Raw genomic sequence first — 18,140 nt, forward strand, 5'->3', positions numbered from 1 at the left:
GGTGAGACTTTTTACATTCTTCTTGCCAGACTAAATCTTCAGAATCGTGTGTCTTAGACCAGGCATGAAGCCCTGGGAGTCTGTGTGGCTGGTGGTTACCATATTGGACTGTGGGGATTTATCTACACACATGCCCACGCATGCATGCACGCACACTCATTTATCTATCTATCTATCTGTCTGTCTGTCTGTCTCCTATACAAGGTCTTGAGACATTCTACACACCTTCCTTCCTGTCATTGCCTATCCCGGGCTCTCTCTTCCATGATTTCTCGGAGCCTTGAATGTGCTCCTGGGTGTTTGGAGTGCCCAGAAAAGTCCTGACGCACAGGACACCCAGGACGAGCCAGGGGCTGTTCCGGGAAACACACTGAAAGGATCTGTGGAATCCCCTTCATGTCCCCCTCACTAACGATGCCCTGGGCTGATCCCCAAAGTGCCAAGCTGCCCCCTGCTCGGGAGAGAGCCCTCAGACACTGTCCAGATCTCAGCCTTCATGTCCATTCTCTCCAGATCCGCCTGAAGTGTCCGTCTCTGGCTCTGAGGGAAACTGGTATGAAGGTCGTACTGACGTGGCCCTGTACTGTGATGCTCAAAGCAAACCAGAGCCCACTGCCTATGAATGGAGCACGTGAGTGAGGGGACCTGGGGCTGGCTGTGCGGAAGGAGGGCTGGGCTCAAACCCCACCAGCTATAGATAGAGCACTGAGTGATAGGGACCTGGGGCTGGCTGCGTGGGAGGAGGGCTAGGCTCAGAAGCCACAGGTCTGAGAGTGGGGAGACAATAAAAATAGAGCAATAAAAATAGAGTTGGGCATGATGGTGGCGCACACCTTCAATCCCAGCACTTGGGTGGCAAAGGCAGGTGGATCTCTGTGAGTTTGAGGACAGCCTGGTCTACAGAATGAGTTCTAGGACAGCCAGGGCTACACAGTGAGACCCTGTCTCGAAAATAAATGAATAGTGGCTGGAGAGATGGCTCAGAGGTTAAGAGCACTGGCCGCTCTCCAGTGCAATTCCCAGCACCCACATGGCAGCTCACAACTCCAGTTCCAGGAGATCTGATACCCTCACACAGACATACATACAGGTAATAAAAAAAAAAGAACATAAAATATAAATTTAAAAAAAATATCAAAACAGGTAGAATCATTCTATATTCCCAGTAAAAATTTCATCTTGTGACTGGGGATTTTCTGAGGAGCTGATCCAGGCAACGGCCACTGGCTCTCCTGGGATTTTTTATACCCACACCCCTTGGGATTCCCCATCTCTGTGCAGGTTGAAGGTCACAAAGCACTGGGACAATGGCTTAATACTGGCAAGTCCCTGGGTGAGCCCTCACAGGACAGAAGCAAATCAAAGATGTCTGACTTATCCCCAGACAAGGGTTCCTGACTGCCCCGCCCCTGAAGCCTGTCAGTCATCCCAGTGTGCAGATGAGGAAGTTAGTCCCGGAGCTGTGAAAGCTCTGGATTCGTTTGGAGGCTGAGAGTGTAAGAAAGGGAGAGAAAGTGCTTACTGTACACACATGAGGACCTGACACTGATGCCAGCACCCACATGAGTAAAGACCTCATTTCTGTTTATAATACGCTCACGTGAACATCCATGCAGGCTGCTCTCACGTGAACATCCATGCAGGCTGCTCTCACGTGAACATCTATGCAGGCTGCTCTCACGTGAGCATCCATGCATGCTGCTCTCACGTGAGCATCCATGCAGGCTGCTCTCACATAAACATACATGCAAGAAAAGGGTGATTTTTTTTTCTTCGGTGTAGGCTGGAATCCAGGGTCATACACTAGGAAAATACTTTACTACTGAGCCACACCCCACCCCAGCCCCTCACTGGGGGATTCTAGCAAGCTTTCTGCCACCTGCTCAGATGTATAAATAACACATTTTTATTAGACTTCTTTTAAAAAAAAATAGTAATTTGGCTCAACCATTCTAGAACTTTCAAACAGCTCCATTAGAAGCAAAAACAGTGTGTGTACCCAGGTACAGCCACCCATGTCCCAAAGCAACTTCTATTATGTTTGGTTAGTCACACACACATACAGACGCCTGCCCCTGTCTTTTTCTCTGGTTCCCAACAGCTGTAATTTTTCCCCAAGGTGCAATTTCCACACCTTTACCTCCATCTTAAAAATATTGAAAAAAAAAAGCACTTAGTTTCACAACCCTGTTTCCTCCAACATCTTGGTAGAGAAATTTTCAAATATATAGTCATAGGAATTTTCCAAATGAGTGCTCAAAAAACCCAAAATCCAACCTCAAGGATTCTCCCACTAATATTTCACTTCTCCTAATTTGATGTTTTGGAAAATTGCTGCATTTATTCGTTTATTTTACTGGGAGTAGGGCCCCCAGCACCACAGTACACATGTGGAGGTCCGAGGACAACTCGCAGGAGCTGGTTCTCTCTTTCCAACATGTATGTTCTGGGGCTCGACCTCGGGTCATCAGGCCCCATCTTTGGCTTTTTGAGACAGTCTCTGCATAGACCTCAACATGGCTGGCCTTGAACTTGCTGCAACCCTCCTGCTTCCTGTCCCCAAGGTCTGGAACTATAGGTGTGGTCCAGAACGTGAAGATCCTTTTGCCTCAGCTTCCTGCTTGGTAGGATTCCTGGGGTCACCACCAGACCCTGACCATAGTTTGATGTCATTAGAGTCTTTTCTGTATGTGTCATCAATTACTTAAGCAATCCTTAGGGCCAGGTGTGGTGGCACACGACACTCCACAGGCAGAGGCAAGTGGGTCTCTGAGTTCAAGGCCAGCCCAGTCTGCAAAGCAAATTCTAGGCCGGCCAGAACTACATGGTGGGAGTCTTTATAAAAATAAAACAAACCAGTCCATACTGTGGGATAAGGTGACTATTTTTATATGTTAACCATGTGGTCATGCCATGGTGGTTGGTGACCAGACCACATTAGCTGTTCTCTGGGTACCAGTTTCCAGCGGAAGGAACTGACATCAAAGATTTGGCATCATTAGAACTGGGATCTTGACTGAGGGGGAGAGCACCTGCCTATAATCCCCCAGCGAGGTGCTGGGAGTTTGGCTCCTTGATTAGTGGTTATTTAGTATGGGTTCTACCCTCAATACAAAAGAAAAAAAGGTGATGGTGGGGGCACAGAGCATAGGGGTGCCTCGGTGCTTGAGTGGCTGAGGCAGGAGTATTTCCCAAACGCCACAGCCGAGGGTGTCAGACCAGATGGGTGGTTGTGCTTCCCCCTCGCTTCGGTAGAGGTTCAGAACTCCACACTTCCACGCCTTCCCCTCCCTGCTGGGATATGTTCTCAGGGCTTGGGCCCATCCTTCAACCCTATGCAGTGCCTGAAGTTGGCCAAAGTCCATGCTCTCCATAAAGTTGACCAAAGTCTAAGCTCTCAACCTCACCAAACAAGATAGAGTTATAAAGAAAGTCTGGGGAATGTCTGGTATAGATAAAACAAGGGTGGGGATTTGGGAAAGGGGGTTGCTTTGCAGTAGAAACAGTGGGGCGAGACCACAGAAGTGGATCAGGCAGAGCTCTCTGCACCTGGAGGAATGGCATTGTGGGTAGAGAGAATGACATGTACAAATGCATTTCTGTCCATCAGCTGTTGCTTCTGGAAAGGCCTAAGTGGGGTGTTGGTGCGTGGGGCAGGAGGTCCATGTGACTGTGCACAGGGAGGCGAAGGGGAGTGCTGAGGGCACTGGTAAAGAGGGGCGCATCACGTGGAGCCTGGGGTTTGCTCTGCCTGAGGCCTGGGTCTGGGAAGTGGAATTGGGTTCGTGCGCGCCCTCTTGTGGCCATATGGGGAACAGCCACAGGCGAAGAGGAATCCAGAGCCTGGGAACATGAAGATGTGACCAGTGCGGGCTTGCACAGTCTGTCAGCCTGTATGTGGCTAGAGCTGGTCTGTGTCCCTACCACACTGTGGATGCCCCATCAGCAGAGGCTGCCTACTCACCATCTTGTCTCCTCCAGGACTACAGGTCCTCTGCCCAACAACACTGAGGCCCAGGGCAATCGGCTCCTAATCCACAAGGTGAACAAGACCACTATCAATAATGTGACCTTCGTCTGCAATGTCACCAATGCCCTAGGATCTGGGCAGAACCAAATAACGGTCCATGTTAAAGGTGAGCTGTCCTCAGACTAGGAGGGAAGGGTACAGCAGGATGGCCCCCAGGGATGGGAGCTGGGTGTGCGTGTGGCTGAATGACGGCAGGTCACAGATTTCACTAGCCCGGGCTACGGCGGATGTGGGATACCTCTGACCTGAGGACTCGGAAAACCCCCTCCAAGCGTCCTGGACATAACTCTACCGGCTACAACTGAGCAAACGAAGACTGAAAGGGCAGTCCGGGCGCACGGGGATGACTCAGCGGCCAAAGGTGCTCGCTGCCAAGCCTGACCTGAGCTCAATCCTTGGCACACTTGGTGGAAGGAGACACCCAACTTCCACAGTTTTCTTCTGCCCTGCACTTATACCCACCATGGCCGGCATGTGTGCACACATATGCAACGCACACACATAAACAATCGTAATTTTTAATTGGAAAAAATAATTTGTTGAAAATACAGCTTCAGTTCTGGTTAGATCTAGGTGTTAGACCTACATCACCCAGGAATTCTCTTTACCTCTCTCTTTTTTAAAATTTATTTTATTTATTATCAATATAGTGTTCTGCCTGCATAGCACATGATCAGATCTCATTACAGATGGTTGTGAGCCACCATGTGGATGCTGGGAATTGAACTCATGACCTCTGGTAGAGCAGTCAGTGTTCTTAAGCTCTGAGCCATCTCTCCAGCCCCTTCTTTACATCTCTTATCTCTGACGCCAGGTGTAGGGTACACACCAATAATCTCAGTACTCGGAAGGCTGAAACAGTGATAAAGACAGTTTGGGGCCAGCCTGGGCTAATTGCCTAATTCTGCCTTTTTTTTATGCTGGGTTAGATATCAGGCAGAATCTTCCCAGGCTAGACAAGGAGAATGGGATGTCCCAATTGACCAGGCTAATGTGAAAAGAGAAAAAGGAAATCCCAGTTGCTTGCATAGCATGCAGGAGATCCTAGGTTCAAGCTGCAGCACCCCATCTACCTGGTTCACACCTGGTTGTGGTGCAAGCCTGTAATCACAGTGCATGGGAGAGAGAGTGGGAGGAGAAATGGGCACATGGGGTTATCCTTGGCTACAGAGCAAGCTTGAGGCCAGCCTATGCTGCAGGAGCCCCCATCTCAAACAAACATCCCCCTGTAGGAATTGTAAAACGTGGCCAACACCTAGACACTGTAGACTGAGGAAGATGGGGTTCCCCACAAAACACGGGATTGTTTCAAAGATGCAGGTGTAACTTGAAAGTTGGGTAACCTCACCTGCTCACCCATTTATTTTCCAGAGTCTGTGCCATCAGGCCTAGGCACGGCCACCATCATCGGCATCGTCGTCGCTGCTGCACTTCTCACACTTATAGGATTCTGGTGTTATTGTGGTGAGTCTCTTCTTCCTCGGTACATTCTCCCACCCACTTGCCAAGGCCACTGCAAAGTAGTCCCTGCTATGTGTGAGGGATTCTAGGCAGGGGCTCTACCACTGGGCCACACCCCAGCCCCTCACTGGGGAATTCTAGGCAGGGGCTCTACCACTGGGCCACACCCCAGCCCCTCACTGGGGGATTCTAGGCAGGGGCTCTACCACTGGGCCACACCCCAGCCCCTCACTGGGGGATTCTAGGCAGGGGCTCTACCACTGGGCCGCACCCCAGCCCCTCACTGGGGGATTCTAGGCAGGGGCTCTACCACTGAGTCACACCCCAGTCCCTCACTGGGGGATTCTAGGCAGGGGCTCTACCACTGGGCCGTACCCCAGCCCCTCACTGGGGGATTCTAGGCAGGGACTCTACCACTGGGCCACACCCCAGCCCCTCACTGGGGGATTCTAGGCAGGGGCTCTACCCCTGAGCCACACCCCAGCCCCTCACTGGGGGATTCTAGGCAGGGGCTCTACCACCGAGCCACACCCTCAACCCCTCGTTTTTTCAAAGAGCACACTTTCTCTAAGCACTAGCTCTGAGTACCACTGAAGTCTGCACAGAAGCCTGTGTTGTGTACAGGAAGGAACGCGTTGACACTGATCAGCCTTTGCAGCCATAGAGCTGCAGAATGGCCCATCAGTCATAGAAGGCCCTGCTTCATGACTGGCTTTCTTCCTCAGTCATGAAACAACCCTGCCGCCTTTTTACACAGTTTTACACAGGCCAGACTTGCTCATTCCTTGTGATCACTGTGGAGACGTGAGTCTCTCTTCTAGTGGACTGTGAACACAGAGGGCTTGGCGGGGACTGTCAGGGTCAAGGCTAGCCTCAGGTACATAGGTCAGCCTGTGCTACGGGGAACAGAAAAACAAAACAACAACAACAAGGAGAGGCAAGGGAAGAGAATGAATATATCAGGGTCCCAATAATTCCTTCAGGGTCACACTCCAGTGTCTTACCTTCCTCCCTGGTAGGCTCTGCCCGCTCCTGACACCTTGAATCTAGACCTTTAACACAAGGGCTTTTTTGGGTGGCATTCAAAAGCCATACTCTAAGATGGGTGTGGTGATGCGGGCCTCTGTCATCCCAGCACTTGGGAGGTAGAGGCAGGAAGATTGTGAGTTGGAAGCCAGCCTGGGCTGTATGACAGAGCCTACTCCTCCAAGATAAACCTGCACTATAGCCCCTGTTTTAGTGCAACAAATGGTGCCCAACGTGGGGAACTGCATCCACATAAAGCCTGAGAGAGCTTGGAAAGTATTCTAGACAGAAAAGGATAGAGTAAAGCATGGCTTTATTGATAGCAGCACTTTCTCAGGTGGGCTCTGCTTGCTAGAGGCAGGCGCTCTCATTTAAGAGAGGCTTCCTGACTCAGCTTTAGCTGCAAAACCTTGCAGCTCTTTTAAGTGGTCCCGCCACGAATGAAAAGCTGACCATATGCTTTTGATGGTGGGGCCTCATTATGTCAGGGATGGAGGGGGTGACTTCATCTCTGTGACTCGGTTTCCTCATCTGTGAAAAGGGTGGAATGACACGTGCCATAGCACAGCACTTGCTGTGTGGGAGCCGCGCACTGGGAATCCATTAACTACGATGATCATCATCATCATCAGTGACCCGGAGAGGCCGGTTGTCTGTGTTGTTCTCAGCTATATCCCCGGTGTCTTCAATTCCCTTATCACAAAGGAGGTTTTTTCCTTTTAATCCCTACTAGATAGCTGAGGGAACGGAGACACCAAGAAGTTAAGTCACTAGGCCCAAGGTCACACCAGCCCTAAAGAACAGAGATGGAATTTGGGCCCTTGAGAAAATGATTTTGTTTTTGAGACAAGGTCTTACTCTGTAGTCCCAGCTGACCCCGAATCCAGTACATAGATCAGGGTACTCTGAACTCACAGAGATCCCCCTGCCTCTGTGTCCGAAGTGCTGGGATTGAAGGTGTGCACCACCATGCCTGGCTTTATGTTTTCTTTTGTCAACTTGCATGGGTGTTTTCTATCTGCGTGTATGTCTACACAGCACATCCATGCAGTTCCCACAGCCAGAAGAAGGCGTCAGGTCCCCTGGAGTTAGAGTTACAGATGGTTCCAAGCTGACATGTGGGTGCTGGGAGTTGAATTCAGGTCCCAGAGGAGCCATCTTTTGGGTTCTTTTGTTTTCTTTTGTTTTGTTTTGTTTAGACTGGGTCTCATGTAAATCTAGGTTGACCTCAAATTCTTTATGTAGCCTGAGATGACCCTGAATTACTGGTTTATCTCTAAAGTGTGTGCTACCTCCCTGTCCTGCATCAATGCAGGGGTGGAAGAGGACTGACCATTCTCAGATCCTCTTCCCACGATTCCCAGCCTAGACGCCCTCTTTTCCATGATTCCCAGTCTAGACACCCTCTTCCCACAATTCCCAGTCTAGATATCCTCTTCCCACGATTCCCAGGATCTCTTTCTCTTTGACAATTTATCTCGTTTCTCCAGTTCGATCTCGGCGGTCCAGGTCCGATTCCAGGTCCAATTCCAGGCCCTCAGCGGAGGCGGTGAGTACAGAGGCACAAGGGAGGAATACAGGGGTCTGAGTGGACCACGAACCTGTTTTCTGGGACTCTCTCAAGGAGGGGGCAGATAGCTGCAGCATGGTGTCGGGAAGCTGGGGCTTTCCAGGTGCCCAGCTTGTGCACCACTGGGAGGGAGTGGAGACTTTGGGGGATGGGTTCTGGTGGGAGGGACCTGGGTTGTGCTGAGTGTGTCTCTGGAGGGGATATTGGGACCATGCACACACAACCCCACTCAGGTTTTTATTATTGTTTTCTGCTTTCTGCACTTTTTAGGCTTGAGGGTGGGGTTGAGACAGTTTCTCATGTTCTTCTGGCTGTCCTGTGACTTGCTCTGTAAACTGAGCTGGCCACGAACTCACAGAGATCTGCCTGCCTCTGCCTCCTGACTGCTGGGGTTCTTTTTTTTTGAGATTTATTTATTTATTATATATGCAGTGTTCTGTCTGCCTGCCTGCAGGCCAGAAGAGGACACCATATCTCATTATAGATGATTGTGAGTCACTATGTGGTTGCTGGGAATTGAACTCAGGACCTCTAGAAGATTAGCCAGTGCTCTTAACCTCTGGGCCATCTCTCCAGCCCCTGCTTTTTAGGTTTTTTGAGATCAGGCCGTCCTTTGAACTCACTGTCTGGCCAAGGCTGGCCTTAGCCTCTCAGCCTACCCATCTCTGCCTTCCTAATGGTGGAATTACAGGCGTGTGCCACTGCATCCAGCTCACTTAATTTTTTGAGACATCTCACTGTGTAACCTAGGTTAGCCTCTGACTCATGAACTTCCTGCCTCAGACTCCAGAGTGCTGAGGTCATGAGACATGCCTATCTCCTAAGCCCTGCCTGTGACCACTGCTTAGGGGCCCAAGTGCTCTTTGAACACTTCACTGGGAAAATTGTTTATCTGAGAGAGGCCCCGACTGATGTTTGATGTCCCCCTTCCAGTATTCACCTGTGAACAACAACATCAACTCTACCAATGACATAGAGATGAACAGCATGAATTCCCATAACTGAAGAACTTAAAGCTTCAACAACTGGAACCACACAGATAGATGAAGAAGCCTCCGGAGAGACTGACTGCCCAGTGTGGTGATTGCCAAACGTTCGGGGGTCTCCCAGGACCCTAGTAAATTCCACATTGTCAGAAAGCACTCATGGAGCCCAGTGTGGTAGCCCACACCGTCATTCCAGCAGGAGGACAAACACAAGCTTGCGTCTAGCCTGGGCTACAGAGTGAAGCCCGTGTATACGCAGACAAGCAAACAAACAGGCTTGAGGGCCTGGGAAACTGGAACAAAAGCCGAAGTCTTTCCGTGGGTAAGATAAATCCTCTACCTCATGTTGGACCGTGAAGAATGTTCAAGGAGCTGAAAGACTTTGGCCACTGAAATTCAACTTGAGAATCTCTTTAATAACTGAGTAATTCAGGGCTCTCCACTCTCTTGCCAAGGTCTCACTATGTAGCCAAGGCTAGGCTCAAACTCACAGAGATCCGTCTGCCTCTACCTCCCAAATGCTGGGGTTAAAGGTGTGAGCCATAATACCCTTCTCAGTCTCCCTTTTGATAAAGTGAAGTAAAGAAGATATATTTATTTTTAAAAGCTGTATCATTTTGTATGTATTTTTGAGACAGTTTTATATAGCCCAGGCTAGCCTCAAGCTTACTATGTAAGCAAGAATGATCTTACTAATTTATTCTAACTTATTTGTTTTCAAGCATAAACATCCCCCACCCCCGTCCCCTCCCCTCTCCTCTCAATCCGTTAGTCTCCTTAATTCTCCCAGGACATCATTCTGATTTATGTTTTAACTGCAGACGTTGTTTTATTTAACTATATAAAAATCTGTGAACCACAAATGAAAGAAAATGTATTTGTCTTTCTGAGGCTAACTCAATTTATTTAATATGATTCTTTCCGCTTGTATCCATTTTCCTGCGAATGATGGAACCTTGTTTTTCCTTGTGGCTGAAAAATCCCCAATGTGTGTGTACCACCTTTTCTTTACCCATTCCTCTGTGGGTGCACACCAAGGACGGTTCCGTATCTGAGTTATTGTGCCCAGCCTGCAGTAAACACCAGCATGCAAGTGTCTCTGTGATCTGTCAACCTGGAATTTTGCAGACAAATCCCCGGGAATGGCATAGCTGAGTCATGTGGGCTGTGGATTCCAGCTTTGGAGGAAATTGTGTGCTGACTCCCACCCGTGTGGGGACGAGTCTGCATCTGCACAGTGATGTGTAAAGGTTCCATTTGTCTGCATCCTTGACAGTGTTTGTTGTTTTCTTGATGGTTGCCATTCTGACTGGGGTGGGATAGTGTGTGTGTGTGTGTGTGTGTGTGTGTGTGTGTGTGTGTGTTTGTTTGTGTGTGTGTGTGTATGTGTGTGTTAAAGGCTGGGATTAAAGGCATTAAAGGCATGTGCCACCTCCCCCTGGCCCTTCAATATACTTTTAACCTGCATTGTCCTGGTAGCTAATGAGGTCGGACATGGTGGCAGTTTGATTGAAAATGGCCCCTACAGGCTCATAGGGCGTGGCACTGTTAGGAAATGTGAACTTGTTGGTGTTGTGGAATATTATTTTAAGATGTGCTACATTTGTTTACGCTGTGGAGTATTTCTTTAATGATGCAAAGATGTGTTGCGTTTGTTTAACTCTGTGAAACTGTTACTGTGCCTGTCTAAAACACCTGATGGTCTAATAAAAAGCTGAACGGCCAATAGCAAGGCAGGAGTAAGGATAGGAGGGGCTGGCAGGCAGAGAGAATAAATAGAAGGAGAAATCTGGGGAGAGAGAATCGAGGAGCAAGAAGAAGGTGAGAGGCTACCCAGCCAGCCACCCGCTACCCAGCCAGCCACGGAGGAAGAGTGGAAGAACGGTATACAGAAGGAGGAAAAGGAAAAGGCCCAGAGGCAAAAGGTAGATGGGATAATTGAAGTTAAGTCAAGCTAAGGCTGGGCATTATAATTAATAAGTCTCCATGTGTATCTATTTGGGAGTTGGATGGTGGGCCCCAAAAGACCAAAGTAAAGAGTAATAAACAATCAGCAACAGCTGGACTGGGTGTGTCACTGTCACCACAGACTCTGAGTGCTCAAGGTCAGCCCAGTGTTGGCTCCTTCTCTAGCACCACGGCTACCTGCAGGCCACCATGCTCCCTGCCATGATGATAATGGACCGAACCTCTGAAACTAAGCCAGCGCCAGTGTTTCCTTATAAGAACTGTCTTGGTCATGGTGTCTCTTGACAGCAATAGAAACCCTAAACTAAGACAGACATTTTTTCATATCTGTATCGCTATTTGTATTCCATCTTTGGAGAACTGTGTATTTGTTTTGTGAGCCCATTTATTGACTGGGTTGTTGTTTTTCTTGTTTAGTTTTTTTTTCTTTGAAGTAGGGTCTCGGTGTAGGTCTGGTGTCCAGAACTCACAGAAATCCTCCTGTCTCTGCCTCCTAAGTACCACCGCACACTCTGCCTAGATCTTACAATGTTTTCCATACAGTCTTCTCAGCAGTCCCCGATCCCACACTTACATTAAGGTCTGTGGTGCATTTGGATTTGATTTCTGTTCAGGGTGAGATAAAGAGATTGAGCTTCATTCTTCAGGGTGTGATGGACACAGTTTCCCCAGCACCATTTGATGAAAGAGCTGGGGTTTTTTTCCCCATGTTTATTTTTTAACATCTTTATTTAAAATACACACACAAGAAATCACTAGCCAGTCATGGTGGCGCACACCTTTATTTCTAGCTCTCTTGTGAGGTAAGGGCAGGCAGATCTCTGGGAGTTTGAGGCCAGCCTGGTCTACAGGGCGAGTTCCAGGAAAGCTAGAACTATGCAGATAATTCCTTTCACAGAAAGGAAAGAAAGAGAGAAGGAAGGAAGGAGGAAAAGAACAGAAACCAGCTGGCTATAGTTGCATGAACTGTAGCCCAGGCTGTCCTTGAAGTCACTATATAGCTGAGGCTAGCCTTGAACCCCTAGTCCCGCCTCCACCTTCCAAGTGCCAGATTTAAAGGTGTTCAGACTGGAACAGTGGAGGACTGTCAGCTCCGGCAACCTTTTACCAAACCCTGTGTCCTGAGAGGGGTCCTGCTAGGGTAGCTGGGATTGGCAGGTTTTTAACTCACCTGTGAGAGATGCTGGGGCCCCTGCAGCCATGCAGCACCAGGAGGCACAAGAGCTCAAATGTGGCTGCAAGACGCTTTAAAAGACCTTTGGGCGTTAGGACCTGATTCAGGTCCCAGCGCACATGTAAAAAGCACACTTTCACAAATGTATGTGCCTGCACTACACACACACAAACACACTGAAGGACCCCCAACTCGCTTTAGCTACAGTTATGTCGTTTTGCAAAGGTTCACACAAACAAGCTCAGTTCAGGGAAAGGTCCCCGGAATGCTGAGCAAAGCAGGATACCTGAGGTCAGAACGAGGGCAGCCTTATCAGGCTGCAGGACAGGGGATTTATGGTCAGACATCTGGCGAGATATCCAGGACAGCCTTATCAGGCTGCAAGACAGGAGATTTATGATCAGACATCTGGCCTGGATGAAAACAAAGACTTCAAAGGCAACCATATGTGCTTTAGGATAGTCAGGTCAGTTATCTGGTTTCTTTGATCCAGACCAAGGACCACGAGACCTGCCCTCAAATTCACCCCTCACCTCATTCAAACTGACCAATAAGATCCCTGTAACCACGCATCTGCTTTTGTACCTTGCTTCTGCTTGCCCAAGTCCTATATAAACTATCCCAAAACAGAGCCCGGGGTGCTCAGTTCTCCATGTTACTGCAGCACCCACAGGCCTGTGAACAATAAAGTTTGCCTCTTGTTCTTGCATCCAGTGGCTCTCGGACCTGGTTCTTGGGCACGGATCTCCACACATGTGAGACACCCTCTGGGTACTCTTTCAACACGAGTATGCCACACTCATGGGGGTGGTCTCAGCAAACCCCAGCGCAGGCAGAGTAAGAACCCAGAGAGGCAGGAAGGAAATCAGCCCAGCACAACTCAGTAAATGGTGTTGGTTCAAACTTCTAGAGTCTGAACACTGGGTAATGGTTTATTTTAAGCAGATTTGTTTACAGTCAAATTTGACTGTAAAAATGTTTCCTGGTGTAACATAATTCTGTGTGCACAAGGAGACATGATTCCATCGAAATTTGTCAAAGCACATGTCACTTCTTCTATGAAGATGGGTTCTGCAGACAGGCTACATGTGTTATCTTCAGGGCCAAGGGAATGATCTGGTGTGGTCTTGGCCATACAGATAGTGTAGCGGTCCTCTGCTCGTGGTTGGGGAGCATGGGGGAACCCCTGGCCGTACAGAAAGAAAGGATAATTGATGCGGAAGTAAGGGGTTAATCCTACGAGCTACTGCTTTGGCATCTGTAGGTTTACTACGCTAGCACCAGCTGAGCTTCAGGTGTCATCCTTAGAACTGTTAGCTGAGAATCTCCAGAAAGCAACCTGGAGGGCGGAGCCAAACCCTCTGTAATGGTAGGTGGATAAGACCTTGCCCAACTGATGTGACCCGAAATGTTATATTTTGCTCTTTTAGTTAATTTCTCATGAAAGTTAAGCACTCATTTAGGTGTTAATTAGATGAGCAGTGACGAAAGTTCATCACTTAATAAGAAAGTTCGCCTTGGGACAGCACTCGGGTGCTCTAGGTCCCAGCTGTCATTGTTCTGAACTAGCGGCCGGTTCTGTTTTAATTTTTTCCTCATGAAGGGACCATTGAACAATCTATATTGGGTTGTTTCCTCTATGAGAGTGTAAGGTGTTCCGTGTTGCTCGGGATGATCAAAGAAAAACAAAGGGTCACTCCAAGGTGTCATTCAGGCTCAGTGGCATCAGAGAGGAACAGTTTCTGTGAGCTGAACCTCCAACAGCCGTGCAAAGTTGTATTTGTTGACTGTGACATCAAAGTTTCTTTTTGCGAGAAACAAATTTCTCATTCCAAAGCCCCTGATCTAATCTATAGGTTTTTCTGAAGGAAAACATCACACACACCCCCAAGCCTTATTGTGTACTGTTTGCAGCACCCAATAATTCCAGATATCCAGGTGTGCCAGGATCCTCATGCAAAGGCTATGCCTCTCCTTCAGAAAGGAACGCCGTAGACAACAGAGAACAACCACTGTTTTCCACAATGGTTTCTTCAAGGTCTAAGTCCTAGGAAACAACTGTTCATTCCACGTCTGTTGTGGAATAATCTTTTTGTACACTGTGAAGATGTGTCTCTCTGGTTGTTTTTAAAAAGCCAACAGCCAATAGCTTGGCAGGATTTCTAGGCACAGAGGATGCTGGGAAGAAGAAAGGCGGAGTCACCAGCCTGATAAGAGAACAAGGAAGACCTGAGGAGGAGATATAACAGGTACAAGTCATGCAGCAGCACATAAAGAAATGGATTAATTTAAAGAATTATAAGAGCTAGTTAGAAACAAGCCTAAGCTATCCGCTAAGCTTTCACAGTTAATGATAAATCTCCGTGTCACCACTGGGGACCGGACAGATGTTACCCTAGACTCAGTGAAAGCAACTGTTTCATTCCACTGTTTACCCTCGATACAATGATTCTACTACAGTTCCACTACAGAGCCGGAAACAAGCTAACAAAAAGCCAAGCCCTAGGGCTGTGGAGCCCTAGCTCCCGCTGAGGTGGCAGACTCCACCAGCCCTTGCGGAGAGGAGGAGGAGCCCAGCTGGGAGACTGGGGACCTGTTGTAAAGGTTATCTAGAGTGTTATCTTAAGGGCCTAAGGGCAGGGTTTTGTGTCACCTTGGTTTTACAAGATAGTGCAGAAGTTATCTAGACTACTAGCCACCTCCGGTTCTGCTTGGAGCCCCTGGCCATACAGAGAGTGCAAGAGTCACCTAGGCTAAGAGCCACCTCCATTCCCAGCCTTCTGGGCGGAAAACAGGTTACACACTCCTGCTGTTGAAGAGACAGCCCTGCACATTTACCATCCCCTAGTGCTGATCTATGAGCCCAGGCTCACAAACACAAGGCCTTTGGGAGGCTAGGCAGCTGCTCAGGGGTAGAGCACTTGCTGTGTGAAGGGCTGGGTTCCACTGCCAGCACCACAAAACCTTGTGTAAGACTTACTTAATTTTATATGTTTGTTCTGCATGAATGTGTGTGCACCACATGTATGCTGGTGCCCATGGTGGTCAGGAGAGCATTGGCTTCTCTAAAACTGGGATTAAATATGGTTGTGAGCTGCCACGTGGGTGCTGGGAACCAAACTCCTCCAGAAGAGCAGCTGAACCATCATCTCTAGCCCCTTCATGAAACATCTGTAAAAGGCTTGTGATCACAGATCCAACAGGCTCTACCCAGCTGGAGCTGAGACTACAAAACAGCAAGTGGGGAGGGGAGGGAAGAGTGAGGAAGCTGGGGGGACCCCACAGTGTGGGAAAAGGGACATCAGTAGCTCTGGTGAATGAGTGGCTCCCAGCACTTTATCAACTGCTACAACTTTCTTTGCAAACTGGGCAGTGGTGGAACACGCCTTTAATCCCAGCACTCTGGAAGCAGAGGCAGGTAGATCTGAGTTCGAGGCCAGCCTGATCTACAGAGCAAGTTCCAGGACAGCCAGAGCTACACAGAGACCTTGTCTCAAAAAAATGAAAGAAAAAAAAAGACAAGAAAGAGAGAGAGAGAGAAGGAAATGAAAAGAAAAGAAAAAGAGGAGCAGAGAAAGTTAATACCTTGAGATTCCGGCCTGCCAATAGGCCAAGCAAACCTGTCAAACCCCTCATAGAGACTTCAGTGGTGGTGGTAGCAGTAGGGGTGGGGGATTCTGGGAAGAAAAGCATATAATTTTAAAGTGAAGCCATCATGGCGGGGCAGAAGCCACCGTGGCAGGGGCAGTCCCCTAGCCAGGTCCCTACCTTAATCCTTCAGGGTAGACAGAGTTCAGGTTACATCTCCACCTAGAGGTAGGTTCCAGTCTTTACACCTGTCTCAAAAATAAGTGTCAGAATTAAAAAGGAATTGTGTGGCTTTAAAAGAGAAAAGCCTTGGCAGAAAAATTATCTTCCCAGTTGTTTGCTACCGGCACAAGATTCAGAAGTGGTTCAAATTGGAAAATGAAAGACTTGGTTTTGTTTTTCAAGACAGGGTTCCTCTGTGTAGGCCTGGCTGTCCTGGAACTCATTCTGTAGACCAGGTTGGCCTCCAGCTCAGAGATCTGCCTTCCTCTGCCTCCCTAGTGCTAGGATTAAAGGCATGCACCACCACTGCCCACCTGGAAAGACCACTTTATATAAGATGTCATGTTGGGATCCAGCAGTGGCTCAGCAGGTAAAGATGGTTGCCACAAATATGAGGACCCAAGTTCAATTCCTGGGACCCAAATGATGAAAGGAGAAACACACACACACACACCCCGCAAGTTGTCCTCTGACTGCCACATACAAGGTACAGCAAGTACGGGTACACACAAAATAAATAAATGTTAAAAAGAAGAAGAAAAGGGAAGGAAGGAAGGAAAGGAATGTGGTTCTCAGGTGCCTCAACTACCCAGAACTGCGAGCCTGGTGACCCGCAGCCTGGGGCTGACAGGATCTGGGCTATCTGGTTCAGCTGCAGCACCACACATAGCTCAGCCTGTCTGCTCTTCATCTCCGCTCCACACAGAGCGCTCTCAGATTGACACCAAGATAGTTGCTGCATTCCAGCCATCAAGATTCAGACCCGGCAAAGAAGCCAACCCCTTCTTCCAGCAGCCTCAGCCTCCAGCAGCCTCCACCCTCTGATCTCATTGGTTTGCCTCCTATTCTGTTTTCATGATCTAAATGTTTATAATGAATGTTGACATTCCCCACCCCTTTCATTTATTTACATTTATTTTTGAGGCAGTGTCTCCCTGCTTAGCCCTGGCTGTCCTGTAACTCAGAGATGGGCCTTCCTCTGAATCCAGAGTACAGGATTAAAGGTGTGCATCACCGCACCTGACTATCTGCCTTTATTATTTATATTGCTTTACAGGGCCGCTTACTGGCCTGTAGCTTGCAATTCAGCTAGGCTGACTAGCCATCCAGTCCCAGGGATCCTCCTGTCCCCACCTCCCCTGTGCAGGGACTACAAGCGCACATTATAGCACATGGCTTTTTATGTGGGTGCTGGGTCTTGAACTCAGGTCCTGAAGCTTGCAAAAGAAACACTTTACCTCTCCTTAGCCTTACTGTGTGTGCAATGTGTGTGCACATGTGTGTGCAAGCCCATGCAGGTGAATGCAGTTCCCATGGAAGCCTCAAGAGTGTGCCAGATCCCCTGGAAATGGCGTTAGTAACAACTATGAGCCGCTATGTGCTTGTTCAGAACCATAGCAGAGTCTTCTGGACTAGACCCGGGTCCTCTCAAAGAGCAGCCAGGGCTCTTGGGAGCTGAGCCATCTTTCCAGCTCCTCTAGAAACAGCCTCTAGATGGGCAGTTCTCAATCCGGGGGTTGTGACCCCTTTAAGAGTCGCGTGACCCTTTCACAGTGGTTGCATATTGATACCCTGCATTATGGTTCATAACAATAGCAAAATTACAGTTATGAAGTAGCAAGGAAAATCATTTTATGGTTGGGGGTCACCATCACAGGAGGAACTGTACTAGAGAGTCACAGCAGTAGGAAGGCTGAGGACCACTGCTCTAGATTGACAACAACATTGTTTTCACCGTCTACACCCACTCCACAGCGGGCAGAAACTGACAGGACCTGCTGCAAGAAGGATTGCAGGGAGGCATCCTAAGGACACCACCTCCAAGCCCTCCAAGGCAGGGGGGTCTGCAGCTCTTTTACAGGGCTGGGCATCAGCGGCAGGAGGGTCCAGACAGATCCAATGACAAAATTAAAATCAGTGACTGCAGGTCACTGGCTGCTCAGCTACACTCTGGCGCTACTCCATGCATGAACAGGAGGGGGCGATGTGCAATCACGTTTCCCAAAGGAGTGGGGGCAGGGCCACTTGCGCCAAGTCAGGTGGGTAAGCAGAGATGCTGAGGGCTCCTGTAAGGTTGCCCACCTGGCCCAGTGGGGTGTGGTGACTCTCACTGTA

General features: G+C 48.8%; 1 protein-coding gene across 1 annotated transcript in view; it reads left to right on the plus strand.

The window, feature by feature from the left end:
• The window catches only part of LOC125399723 (poliovirus receptor homolog), a 34,884-nt gene extending 21,960 nt beyond the window's left edge, over positions 1-12,924 (plus strand). The window contains exons 5-9 of the mRNA XM_087908261.1: positions 514-631; positions 3,982-4,136; positions 5,402-5,494; positions 8,008-8,066; positions 9,021-12,924. Coding sequence (XP_087764387.1) covers positions 514-631; positions 3,982-4,136; positions 5,402-5,494; positions 8,008-8,066; positions 9,021-9,092 — 497 coding nt within the window. The 3' untranslated portion in view covers positions 9,093-12,924. The remainder of the gene's footprint in view (positions 1-513; positions 632-3,981; positions 4,137-5,401; positions 5,495-8,007; positions 8,067-9,020) is intronic.
• Positions 12,925-18,140: the final 5,216 nt, after the last annotated feature.

This window comes from Myodes glareolus, chromosome 1, assembly GCF_982192425.1.
Source record: "Myodes glareolus chromosome 1, mMyoGla1.1, whole genome shotgun sequence".
Lineage (NCBI taxonomy): Eukaryota > Metazoa > Chordata > Mammalia > Rodentia > Cricetidae > Myodes > Myodes glareolus.